The 14,383-nt window shown below is 39.4% G+C and overlaps 1 protein-coding gene and 1 non-coding gene across 2 annotated transcripts in view; both read left to right on the forward strand.

Moving 5' to 3' along the window:
• Positions 1 to 14,383, forward strand: part of CCDC158 (coiled-coil domain containing 158) — a 68,797-nt gene that overhangs the window by 26,180 nt on the left and 28,234 nt on the right. The window contains exons 12-15 of the mRNA XM_028148424.2: positions 2,823 to 3,012; positions 5,644 to 5,796; positions 8,799 to 8,911; positions 13,400 to 13,558. Of these exons, the coding sequence (XP_028004225.1) occupies positions 2,823 to 3,012; positions 5,644 to 5,796; positions 8,799 to 8,911; positions 13,400 to 13,558 (615 nt within the window). The remainder of the gene's footprint in view (positions 1 to 2,822; positions 3,013 to 5,643; positions 5,797 to 8,798; positions 8,912 to 13,399; positions 13,559 to 14,383) is intronic.
• LOC114232280 (U6 spliceosomal RNA) lies at positions 6,415 to 6,521 on the forward strand. The gene has a single exon (XR_003618319.2). It is a non-coding gene; the product is annotated as a U6 spliceosomal RNA (small nuclear RNA).

Genomic DNA, 14,383 nt, shown 5'->3' on the forward strand with positions numbered 1-14,383 from the left:
GTGTAGCTTCTGAAGTATCTTTCCCCCATGAATAAGTACGACCTAATTTACTGAAAAGGGGTTTTGTAAAGACAGTGTGTAGACACTGAAATTGTTTGAAATTATTTGTGTCTATTTGCATCTGTGTGTTTTTTGTGGGAAAGGAGCCATACTTTCATTAGATTCCAAATGGAGTGGACCAGTAATGTTTCAGAACTACCCATACAAAAGAAAAAATCCGAAAATGCACAGCTTCTTCATGAAGCTTTTCCTGATCCCACAGTTTAACGTTTTTTCCCCTCCTCAGACAGACCTAAATGTGAACCACATCTCCCACCACTCAGTAACTGGAAAACACTGGACTGTTTACTGAATCTGTAAAACAAAACAAAACCAAAACAACAAAAACCCAATAACCTTAGTGGGCTACTTGCAGCTTAAATGAGAAATTTTATATCAAACACTTAGCTTAGTTCCTGACCTGTAGAAGATGTTTAGGAAATAGTAGTTCCCTTCACCTGTTCCATTCTCTGTCTAAATCTTATTTCACTTTGCTTGTACCCATTATAACCTGGATCGCTTTCTATACTGCACTGTGTGTGTGTTTAAATAGCAGTGTCTCCTCTTCCCTGTAAAACTCAGACTTCTTCAAGCAGGTATACATCTTATTCATCTTTGTACACCTGCCCCATGTCTTTGTGCCTTTCACCCAACAGATACTCAGTAAATAGTTATCAAAATTTTAAATTATTGAGTGAGTTTTTTAAAAATTTGATTTTCTAAGTTTTGTATCATCTGTATCTCTACCTTGGTAACTAATAGGAGACAAATCAAATACCATTAATTCTTTTTCCTTTTACCGTTATTGAGATGTAATTGACTTGCAGCACTGTATACGTTTACGGTGTACAGCATAATGACTTACATTTATTGTGCAATGATTGCAACAGTGAATTTAATTAACATTTATCATCTCATAGATACCAAAAAGGAAAGAAAACAATGTTTTTCTCCTTGTGCTGAGACTTTTAGGATCTACCATCTTAGCAATTTTCAACTACACCATACAGCAGTGTTAACTATAGTCACCATGCTGTACATTATATCCCCAGTACTTATTTATCCTGTAACTGGAAGTTCGTACCATTGGACCCTACTTTCACCCAGTCCCCCTAATCACAAATCTCACATAAACTTTATTTTATTTTTATTTTTTTAAAATATATTTTATTGATTTTTTACAGAGAGGAAGGGAGAGGGATAGAGAGTCAGATACATCGATGGGAGAGAAACATCGATCAGCTGCCTCCTTCACACCCCCTGCTGGGGTTGTGCCCGCAACCAAGGTCTATGCCCTTGACCAGAATCGAACCCGGGACCTTTCAGTCTGCAGACCGACGCTCTATCCACTGAGCCAAACCAGTCAAGGCACAAATCTCACATAAACTTTAGGTGCCAGAGTTTCCTTATTCTAAAAATAAGGCCAACTATAGATTATTATCTATCTTATGGAGATATACAAGTTTATTGCATTAAAATTAGAATTTTCTAGTGTTAAGCTTTTACTTAATTATATCATAAGAACTTTTTAAATGGCCAAACTCACCATGAAAGAAACTTTTAAAGGCATCTTAATGGTTAACCCTTACAATGAAAACTTTAGAATAGGTTTACAGGACATATTAGAGGAAAAAAGATTATTATTCCACCTTCTTATTAAAGAAAAGAGATGAATTTCTAGTATTGTTAATAGTACAAACAAATGGAAGAATCCTAGTGACTCTTACACTTTAAAAAATAAATCAATTTAATCTTTACAAAAACCTTATGAGGTAGGCACATTATTATCCAATTTTACAGATGAGGAAACTGAGACATGGAGACATTAAGTAACTTGCCTGTGAGCAACACTACCTTGGGATTTGATCCTGTGCAGTATAAGAGTGAATATGACAGGTATCCCTCAGAGATATTATGGGTTTGGTTCCAGACTACCACAGTGAAGTATCACAATGAAGCAAGCTGTAATCTTATTGCTGGTGTAATCTTGTCTTCAATTTGTAAAAAACACAAAATCTATGAAGCACAATAAAGTAAAGTGCAATAAAATGAGGTATGCCTGATTATATTTAAGGCCAAAAGGCCTTAATTTGAAGGGACAATATGATGACCAAAAGAGTAAGTTTAAAAAAAAATTAAGTATAATCAAAGAAAAAAATACACCCACACTTTTCTATCTATACCTATATCAATATTTGGAGAAATATACACCAAACAGTAGAAATTCTTTTGACAAAAATAATTTTATTTTAAAATGGCATTTGTTTAGAAGCTTCTAGGCTGCCTCTGTTCACTTGAAATGTAATGTGAACCACATATATGATTTTAAAGTTTCTAGTAGACATGCAAAAAGAAACAGGTGAAATTAATAACATATTTTACATAATATATCCACAACATGGTGATATTTTTATATTGCAATCAATATAACAAATGAAGATATTTTACATTTTTTAAAAATGTAAAGCCTTTGAAATCTGGAATATTTTACACTTATAGCACATCTCCACTTAGATTAGCTACATTTTAAGTACACAGTAGTCACATGTGGCTAGTGGCACAACTATATGCTGAATTGACAACTAAGGTTAAAAGGTAAAATATTGCTTTTTTTTTTTCCCCACTTACCTTATTGATACTTTATAATAAAACACAAATTTAATGTCCTGGCAAATAGTGAAAAGCCATTTATATATATAGGATATTAAAACAACATGTTATAACTATATATGTACATAATTTTAATTTCTTACTCTACCCATTGTATTTATTACTATATTTAGATTTTAAAAGATAAAAAAGATTCAAAGATACGAGAGCTGGAGGCCAGAGTGAGTGACCTGGAGCTGGAAAAGGTGAAGCTGGTAAATGCAGGCTCTGAGCGGCTCCGTGCAGTGAAGGACATCAAACAGGAGAGAGATCAGTTATTAAACGAGGTGAAGTCTAGTAGGAATGACTTAAACAGCCTTACAGGTATGTCACTTCAGTTCAGATTCTGCTAAAAAAACAAACAAAAACAAAACAAAACACTCTATCAGGGAAGTCCAATGTAGACACTAGGACTATTGCAAAAGAATAGTTCCTCATCCACGTGACAAATGTGGATTAATTATGAGGCCCCAGTGGAGGAATTTCATTGCCTGAAATCTGATACTTCTCCTTGAAGAGCTTTCATATCTTGCACTTATTAACTGTACTTTTTAGTCAGTCCTCAGAGTACATAAAATTCTTTGCTGAATTTCCAAGAGAAGGGTGAAAGAAGTGGAAACCCTGAGTTCTTTGAGTCACATATCTTGATTAGAGGTTTAATGATGAAGCAATATATGTAAACAAACTTATTTAAATTTTATGAAAGGAAAAATCCAAGGCTTTAAATTTAAAAATGAAATACTTCTTGTTCACAAATAGTATTGTAGAGGCATAATTTGCTTCACACACAGACACACCACACAAACATATCACTAACACACCATACATACACACACAGAGTCAATGGTTCCTGAGCATTTACTAAGCCAGATACTGAGAGAGGCCTTATAAACACAACTATCTAACAAGGCTCCCAGATAGTTGGTAGTCAGACTATATGGAATGGGTTACAGTACAGTGGCTGGGGCACAGTGGGTGTGTGCTGCGTGCAGATGCAGAAGAGGGCAGAGAATCAGCCTCCTTCAGGAGGTGTCATCTGTGTAGGTTTGAAGGGGGAAAAGGAAATTGGCAGGTGAAAAAGAGATGGGAGGACAATCCAAACAGAGAGACCCTTATGGGCAAAGCCATGAAGGCATGAAATAACATAATGTGACCTCAGAAGTATTTGTTGGAGTAAAAAGCCTGAAGGAATGAGGACTAAGAAATGAGGCAGAATAGATAGGCAGAGCCAGACAATGTGGAGCCAGCAAAGGGCACTAAGTAAGAGATTGTTGTCATCAAATTTACATTTTAGAAGAAGAGTGTCAGCAGTAAATACAGAAAGGCAAGACTAAAGGGACAGGGGCCAACCAGTCAAAGAGGATTTTTTGAGTTCCCAGAGTTCCCGGGAAAATATGATGAGAACTTGACCTAAGGCAATGGCAGTAAGAATGAGAGAAGGAAGAATTCAGAATATCTTGGGAGATTGAAATCAACAATACTTAGTGATTGGAGGGGTTGTGTATGGGTTCAGGTTTTAAGTTTGAATTATTGGGAAAACAATGATACCAACAACTGAGAGAGGGAAACTGGAAGGAGGGGCAAGTTTGTGGGCAGGAGGGTGAGATGTAGTCAGTAGGAGACAAGTTCCAGGGCATCCACATGGAAATGTCTGGGTAGACAGAGATCTCACCAAAGAGGTCTTGGCTCTGTCTGTTTCCTATATATGTAAATCTATTGATGATATATAAATATCCTATATAATAAAAGGCTAATATGCAAATAGAACTAACGGCGGAACAATCAGTCTCTATGACATGCACTGACCACCAGGGAGCAGATGCTCAATGCAGGAGTTGCCCCCTGGTGATCAGTGCACTCCCACAGAGGGAGTGCTGCTTAGCCAGAAGCCAGGCTCACGGCTGGCCAGTGCAGCAGCGGTAATGAGAGCCTCTCCCACCTCCACAGCAGCGCTAAGGATGTCTGACTGACGGCTTAGGCCCTCTCCCAGTGGGGAATGGGCCTAAGCTGTCAGTTGGACATCCTCTGAGGGCTCCCAGACTGCAAGAGGGTGCAGTCTGGGCTGAGGGACCCCTCCCCTCCCAGGTGCATGAATTTTGTGCACTGGGCCTCTAGTATAAATATAAATAGGTAGTTTAGTGTGTATGTGTATTCTTGTATTTGGATGACAAATGCATGCCAGGTATTTTGATAGTTACTGGAGATGAAAATTCAGATAAGACACATGATAATTTCAGGTTACTTATTGTATCATGGAGATCTATCTACCTACAGATGATGGTTAAATCTATTGTAGTGAGTATGATAACCCCCCAAAAAAGGTATAAGGTGAAACAGATGTGAGTCAGTTACACAGGTGGGAGAAAAGCAGTGAATAATAAGTGGGTAGTGGAGGAGGATCCACCAAAGCAATTTTAAAAAGAGTCAGATACCTGAAATTTTGTGTGTACATACATTTAATGTCTGTAACAATTCACAATATAACTAAATGAAGTCTCTTACTTAAATGAAGTTCTAAAATTATGTAATCACTAGAGGCCCAGTGCACGAAATTTGTGCAGTCAAGGGTGGGCATGTCGCTCAGCCCAGCCTGCACCCTCTCAAGTCTGGGAGCCCTCAGGGGATGTCCTACTGATGGCTTAGGCTCACTCCAACAGTCAGACATCCTTAGCACTGCTGTGGAGGCGGGAGAGGCTCCTGTCACTGCCGCTGAACTTGCCAGCCGTGAGCCTGGCTCAGGGCTTCTGGCTGAGCGGCACGCCTCCTGTGGGAGGCAGCTCCTGCATTGAGTGTCTGCACCCCAGTGGTCAGCACACGTCATAGTGACCAGTCGTTCCACTGTTCAGTCAATTCGTATATTGGCCTTTTATTATATAGGATTAGTTACAAGTAAGATATACTTCATAACAATGGGATAGGAAAAAAGTAACTATTATTGACTATCATGTTCTACAGAGGACTACGAAGTCTTAAAAAGGAATTTTCGAAACAAAAGTGAAGAAATGGAAACTACTACAAATAAGCTGAAAATGCAATTAAAATCTGCACAGTCTGAACTAGAACAAACAAGAAATACATTGAAATCAATGGAAGGATCTGATGGTCATGGTATGCTCTATTCAATTTTTTTTTTAATTCCACTGATCTAGATTTATTAAAAACACAAACCTGGATACATCGCCTGTCATCTCTTCATGTGCCATGTGATGTGAGAGAGATAGCAACAGGTATCAATGATGGGTGCTATAGAGCAGTAGTTTTTACTCGTTTTTTTTTGGGGGGGGGAGGGGAATTTTCATGTGCTTATGTATCTGAATCTTTCCCTGTAGTTATTTCAATAATTTCTAACAGACTTCCATGCTTATAAATGCCAATTAATTGTTTTTAAGGCTGTGTTGATATAAATACAAGTTACTGATAATTTTCATTCTACCCCTTATTTTTCATGTGTTCATTATCTATAAACTATATATCTGTGGCTAATTGTCAATTCCTGGGAAGGAGCCCTGGAATTGAACTGCTAGGATGAGGGGTCCTTCTCACCACTTCAACCTATTCCCTTTTTACCTTGCTGCCCATATTAATTCAGAGAGAGAAGTTTACTGTTGCATATCATTCATATTTTTGGTTTGGCTGTATTAGCTGACTATAAAAATAAATATTTATCTAAGTAAAGTCTACGTTCTTCCATTTCTCAATATTTTTAATGGCAAAAGATTTATTTTTGTGCTTGCTTCAGCAGCACATATGCTAGAATTGGAACGATACAGAGAAGATTATCATGGCGCCTGCACAAAGACGGCACACACATTTTTTAATTGTTCCATATTTAGTGTGGTTCTCAGAGGCTCAGCTCTTTCTTTGCTGGTTCACATCAAGAAAATGGTGGGGTTTGGAGAGGTCACTCAGGAGGCCCATTTGGGGTCTGTCCCCTCCCCCAAGATAGAGTCCCTGCCTCGGGGCCCTCAGGCATCTCCACAAGGGCCTCCGTCACATTATAATTACTAAATTACCCAGGTAATCTTGTATTTGTATTCAAATGCCTATTTTCATTCATTAAAATTATCTTAAAATATAAAAGATTTATATAAGAAAATTACCTTTGAAAGCCAACCATGGTCCACTTAATCAGACCAGAATTATTTATAGTGGTAAACCAATGATGTCAGACTTTTTATCTATTAGCATATCACTCTACTGTGCCTCTGATAACCCTGTTTTTGACAGGTTAGCTATAGGAACTATATTCATTAGCATTCTTGTTTTTAAAGAATGATACTTTTTCCTTTTTCTGTTTAATCTCTAAGCTATAACTGGACCTGACTGAAAGCAGTGGCATTTTCAAACCTCTTTCCTCAGTTGACTATAGGGAGCCTGTGTTTGAATTTCCAAGCAAGGAGGAGCTTTATATAAATTTTCAGTGGCCTGCCATATTCTAAGTATTCAGTGCCTATTACCTGTACAAAGCATTCTCATTCTGTCACCAGTTTTACTAAATTATCACATTTATGCTTATGCTGCCAATTTAACTATTGAAAGAATAGTGAATTCCAAGCACATAACAATAACCATGGGAATAAAAATGAATGATTTGTGATATCACTGGAATCTTTTATTTTTTTATTATTTTTTAAAAATATATTTTATTGATTTTTTTTACAGAGAAGAAGGGAGAGGGATAAAGAGTTAGAAACATTGATGAGAGAGAAACATCGATCAGCTGCCTCCTGCACATTCCCTACTGGGTATGTGCCAGCAATCAAGGTACATGCCCTTGACCGGAATCGAACCTGGGACCCTTGAGTCTGCAGGCCGATGCTCTCTCCACTGAGCTAAACTGGTTAGGGATCACTGGAATCTTTTAAAAGTACACTAACAGTAGATATCTTATGTGGTATTTGAAATCTGAGTTTCTAGAAAAAATACTTTAGTAAAAATATATATATTATTTATTATATAACTATATATTTTATGTATGTATTTCCTATATGTGTAAGTGTGCCGCACCAGCATAGCCATGGGTGAACCTGAGGCGGGGCGGTGAGGTGAAGGATCAGAAAAGACAGACAAGAAAATACAGCTGGGGCTGGGTGGATCTCTAGTGCCTGGATAAGGACACAGAGAGACCCAGCCTGCAAACCGAAGCTTTATTTTATGGTCAGAGCACACAAAGCAAAACAAAGGAAGAGGTCAACATGTTTACAATGTTCTTATGAGTTTCACTTTGTTTTGGCAGCACTTGCTGCACCTCCCACAGCCCATTGGCTACCTAGGAAGGAGCTAGGGATGACTATAAGGTTAAGCTTAATTATGCTAGGAGGGCTCTGCCCTCCACGCTGGGACTTGTTTGTGGTCCTGCCACAGGTCAGTCCAAGGCTTGACCCTATAGCCACTCCCTACGTCTACGTATGAATTTGGTCAGTATTATTTATTACCATTGGAGATATGGCAAATTATAATCATCAATGAAATTAATACCAGTAACAAGGAAATCACAAAATATTATCATACACACACACACACACACACACACACACACACACACACTCACACACACACACACACACTAGAGGCCCAGTGCACGAAATTCATGCACTGGGTGCAGGGAGGGGGGTGATTCTCAGCCCAGCCTGTGCCCGCTCACAGTCCAGGACCCCAGGGGGATCGGGCCTAGGCCAGCAGACACCCCTATTGCAGTCCAGTGCTCTCACAGTCCGGGACCCCTCGCTCCTTACCACCCACCTACAGCGGAGGCAGGAAAGGCTCCCACCACCACCGCTGCGCTCACCAGCCATGAGCCTGGCTTCTAGCTGAGCAGTGCTCCCCTGGTGGTCAGTGCGTATCATAGCTACTGGTCATTCCACTGGTCATTCTGCCATTCACTCAATTTGCATATTAGGGTTTTATTATATAGGATATACACAAACACACATATAGTTTAAAACCGAGTAATTATTGAAAATTGTTATACCTCAATGTTGTGAAACTGTCCAGGTGCCTTGGAGAATCTTACTTATCACCTTCCCATAATGCTTAACCTTCTCATTATAGTAGCCTCTCAAAATTTAGAAACTTAAAACTAAGACAGAGTTTCGTTTCTTTTTTCCCAGCTATGAAAGTGGCAATGGGGATGCAAAAGCAAATCACAGCTAAAAGAGGTCAGATAGATGCCCTTCAGAGCAAGATACAGTTTTTGGAAGAGGCAATGACAAATGCAAATAAGGTAAGTCCCTGCCCTCGGGATGGGGGAAGCCAACATGTTCACTCATTAATATACTAGAAAACAGAATAAGACAGAGCAGAGATTAAGAAGTGCAGTGGAGAAAAGAAAGGTTACTTCTGACTGAGAAAGTGAGGGAAAACGTTCCTGAAGGAACCAGATCTCAAAGGAGCTAGTTAAGTGCAGGAAATGGGCAAAAGGACATTCCTGATAGAGACAGGAATGATTATAAACAAAGCACCATTCTGTTGTAATGCAGCATGTGCTCCTAAAATTACTGTGCTATACAAACTGTGCGAGGAAAACCACAGGGCTTATGGAAACAATGGGATGAGAAGCACCACACTGACAAATTTAACCAGTGACACACAAAAAATAGGAACCTAATGAAAATGGTAGCACAGTATTACACATATTAAATAGTAATACATAAATACTACAGCAGCCATGGCCCCTTTCCTTAAAAAATACCAGAAGTTTCCTTGTGGAAGTGTGCATCAGAGGGTAGCAGCTTGTGAGTTACTATGAAGGGGTAGAAGGTAGCTTTTCTGTAATACCTGATGTGCTTGGATGTGGCTCATAACACGGGGTAAACGGAGGTAGCTTATAGATAGTTGTTTGAACAGTGCATGTATGCTCTTTGTATATTCCTATGCAGATTTGTTTAGCTGGGTGCAGTTTTCTGCATTGATCTAATATTTCTCATAAATGAAGCTTCACATAAGTAAATGTGAAATTTGTGTTATACTCAAATGTTTCCTGATAATATCACACTTTGGAACAAATTTGCATTTTTAACAGAAGAGTTAGAACTGACTGTAATGGAGGTGAGAATATCAAGAGCATAAGTAGAAAATAATAAGTGCAACTCAAGTAATTGTTTTCCCCCTACCTAAAACAAGCTATTGAAATACTTTTTCAGAATGAGGCTAAATATTAACAAACTAGAGGCTCACTGCACAAATTTGTGCATGGGTGGGGTCTGGCCGGCCTGGCCCCAATCGGGGCAGATTGGGGCCAGGCCTGTCAGGAGGAGGAGACAGCAGGAAGTTGGCCAGCTGACCCGCCCCAATTGGGCCCGATCAGGCTGGGCTGGCTGGGGGGCGGGGGGGGGGGGGGGAGGCCGCAGGAGGTTGGCCGGCTGGCCCCATCCCCTGATCGTGCCAGTTTGCTGGCCACAGTGGGCGTCATAGCAACTGGTCATTCCAGTCATTACAGCGTTCTGGTTGTTGGCTTTTTATATATATAAATATGTAAACATTTCTTTGTTCTTTACCACTTTTTCTCCCCCTTTTTTCTCATCTTACATTTTTTCTTCCTTCATCCATTACTTGCCTATCTGAAACCTGAAGCAGTGCTATGCTCATCCTCCCTGAGGGTACTTAGGGCATTTAGAGGTACTGCCAGAGATGCCTGCCCCGCTAAAGGAAAGCATTCACCAAAAGTCCCTTCAGAAGGAAAGGAGGCAGCGTGTAAAATAAATTCCCTTTCTTTTTGTAACCTTTTCTGCTTGACTAATCAGAAAAGGAATAATTATTTGCATTTAAAATGTGTATTATAGCGGTGGTACGGTCTGTCTTGTTTACATTAAACATTTTCTCTATGAAAAACATATTTAAAGAAATATAGACTCAGTAAGTTGAGGTCTGTGTTTTAACTTGGCTACTATGCATTTCTTTTTGTCTACCTATTCCATGATGGTTTTTAAAGGAATGAACTAATTTTAATGAAATTTTGTTGAATACCAGAGTATACACTGAGTGGCCAGATTATTATGATCTCTGAACGCATAATAATCTGGCCACTCATTGTGTGTGTGTGTGTGTGTGTGTGTGTGTGTGTGTGTGTGTTATATATATATTAGAGGGCCCGGTACATGAATTCATGCATGGGTGGGGTCCGGCCAGCCTGGCCAGGGGGAAGGGACATGGGCAGTTGGCCAGCCTGCCTGCTGGTTGAACTCCTGGTCGAGGGGACAATTTGCATATTAGCCTTTTATTATATAGGATATACACTGAGTGGCCAGATTATTATGCGTTCAGAAATCATAATAATCTGTCCACTCAGTGTATAAGTATATCAGTAAGCTCTATAAGTATATCAGTAAGCTCATTCTCATCACTGGATTTGAGGGCAGGAATTGTGTGTCCCATTTCTTTTTATGTTGAAGGGCCTTGTGAAATGAATAGTCAACCTTGAAGCAAAATAGAAACACAAAGCTTTCAAATAAATGCATCTTCTTTAAATCTCTTCTGCATTTTAAACAAGTTTCAATAAAATTTGGTATGTGATTACTCAATCTCAAATCACTATATACTTTCTTTTTATGACAACATAATAATTACATATTTTGTGAGTTGTATCAAGGATTTATTAAGCCTAGAAAAAATAATAATACCAGTAGTGATAAAAACGAGATAGTACATGGTAACATAATTCTAGCAGTTCCCAACTCTAAATTAGAAATAATTAAGTGATATATAAATTCAACTGTAGTTCAGATCTTTATGTAATCCTATATAATAAAACCCTAATATGCAAATCGACTGAAGGGCAGAATGGCCTGTTGCTATGATGCGCACTGACCACCAGGGGGCAGACGCTCAATGCAGGAGCTGCCCCCAGGTGGCCAGTGTGCTCCCACAGGGGGAATGCTGCTCAGCCAGAAGCCGGGCTCACGGCTGGCGAGTGCAGCTGCGGTGGCGGGAGCCTCTGCCGCCTCGGCTGCAGGCGGGGGGTAAGGAGTGAGGGGTCCCAAACTGCGAGAGCCCCAGACTGTGAGAGGGATGTCTGACTGCTGGCTTAGACCTACTCTTCCCAGTGATCGAGAGGTGGACACCCCCGAGGGGTCCCGGGCTGCGAGAGGGCACAGGCTAAGCTGAGGGACCCCCTACCCCTCAAGTGCATGAATTTCATGCATTGGGCCTCTAGTAGTTTTATATTTTCTTTTTTTATATATAGTAAGACATTTAATTAATTTATTTATTTTAAATTTAAATTCTTTGATTAAAGTATTACATATGTCTCCTTTTTCCCCATTAACCTTTCCCCAGCCACTCCCACCCCCCAGCATATGCCCTCACCCTCCTACTGTCTGTGTCCATTGATTAGGCTTATATGCATGCATGCATACAAGTCCTTGGGTTGATATCTTACCTCCCCCCCACTCTCCCCTACTTTCCCTCTGAGGTTTGACAGTCTGTTTGATGCTTCTGTGTCTCTGAATCTATTTCTGTTTACTACACTATATTCCACAAATGAGTGAGATCATGTGATATTTATCTTTCTCCAACTGGCTTATTTCGCTTAGTGTAATGCTCTCCATGTCCATCCATGCTATTGCAAATGGTAAGAGTTCTTTCTTTTTTACCACAGCATAGTATTCCATTGTGTAGATGTACCACAGATTTTTAATCCACTCATCTGCTGATGGGCACTTAGGCTGTTTCCAAATCTTAGCTATTGTAAATTGTGCTGCTATGAACACAGGGGTGCATGTATCTTTTCTGATTGGTGTTTCTGATTTCTTGGGATATATTCCTAGAAGTGAGATTACTGGGTCAAATGGGAGTTCCATTTTTAATTTTTTGAGGAAACTCCATACTGTTTTCCACAGTGGCTGCACCAGTCTGCATTCCCACCAGCAGTCCACAAGGGTTCCTTTTTCTCCACATTCTCACCAGCACTTGTTGTTTGTTGATTTGTTGATGATAGCCATTCTGACAGGTGTGAAATGGTACCTCATTGTTGTTTTGATTTGCATCTCTCAAATGATTAGTGACTTAGAGCATGTTTTCATTATGTCTCTTGGCCTTCTGTATGTCCTCTTTCGAAAAGTGTCTATTTAGGTCTTTGCCCATTTTTTGATTGGATTTTTTATCTTCCTTTTGTTAAGCTGTATGAGTTCCCTATGAATTTTGGAGATAACATTGGCAAATATGTTCTTCCATGCAGTGGGCTTTCTTGTTGTTTTGTTGATGGTTTCTTTTGCTGTGCAGAAGCTTTTTATGTTGATGTAGTCCCATTTATTTACTTTCTCTTTAGCTTCCATTGCCCTAGGAGCTGTATTGGTGAAGATATTGCTTCAGCATATGTCTGAGATTTTGCTGTCTGTGGATTCCTCTAAGATTTCTATGGTTTCCTGTCATATATATATTTTATTTATATATTTATTTATTTTTAGTCTCTATGTTGTTTATTTCTGCTCTGATTCCTATTATTTCCTTCCTTCTGCTTACTCTGGGCTTTTCTTGTTGCTCTCTTTCTAATTCTTTAAGTTGTAGGGTAGATAATATATTGCCATTATTTTCTTGTTTTTTGAGGTAGTCCTGTAGAGCTATGAACTTCTCTCTCAGGACTGCTTTCACTGTGTCCCATAGATTTTGGATTGTTGTGTTTTCATTATCAGTTGTTTCTAGTTTTATATTTTCATCACATCTCAGCATCTACATCAGTATATTATTGCTGATATTTTTCTCCTCTTAATTGTAGGAAAAACATTTTCTAAAAGAAGAAAAGAATAAATTAAGCCAGGAATTGAGTACTGTTGCAACAGAGAAAAACAAGATGGCTGGAGAACTAGAAGTCCTGAGGTCTCAGGAACGTCGTTTAAAAGAAAAGGTTGCAAATATGGAAGTTGCTCTTGATAAGGTAGTTATTTACTAAATATATAAAGTCATCATCTACTAAGTAGCTATTAACTAAGTAGAATTGTTCTGAATGAACACTCCTTGTTGATAGGAACCAAATCTGTATTATAGCTCAATCACCTAGCAAACTGAAGAAAAAAAAGAACATCCTATAGAGAAGACTCTTCTGAGGTTTAAGAATACAGTAATATACAGTTATAGAGTGACTCAGCCTCCCCATCCAGAGACACATTTGTTGTGGGGGCAGTGAATCAGCCACAAGTAACAACATTTCACAGACTAGTTAAATTGGCATTCTTCAAGAGCAAGGCACCTTGCTTCGAATTCAACATGGTGGAGAAGGCAGATCCTGAGCTCACCTCCTCTCACTGACACCAAAACTACAACTACGTATGGAACAGCTATCTCTGAGATAACCTGAAAACTGGCAGAACATATTTTCTATAATTATGGATATAAAGAAAAAGCCACATTGAAATGGGGAGGAGGAGTAAGACTAAGTCTAGTCAGGACCTACCCTAACCCCCATTCCCCATGCAGTGACTCACAAGTGGGAGGGATATCACAACTGCAGAGGTCATCCCCAAAGAGTGAGGGGGTCTGAGTAGCCTGGGGGACCTGCACCACAAAGAGGAGTTGCTATAACATCTGGCTTTGAAAACTGTCAGGGCTTACGTCTGGGAGAGACAAAGGGCTAGAGGAAACCCAGATTGTGCTCTTTCTGAGTCCCGGGACAGAGGTAACAGTTAGAAAAGCACGTAGGTCATACGTGAAGGTGATACATTGACTAATTTGAGGGTGTGTGCTGAAGGGACAGGGATCTGTT

The sequence above is a fragment of the Eptesicus fuscus genome, chromosome 2, assembly GCF_027574615.1.
Source record: "Eptesicus fuscus isolate TK198812 chromosome 2, DD_ASM_mEF_20220401, whole genome shotgun sequence".
In the NCBI taxonomy this organism is placed as follows: Eukaryota; Metazoa; Chordata; class Mammalia; order Chiroptera; family Vespertilionidae; genus Eptesicus; species Eptesicus fuscus.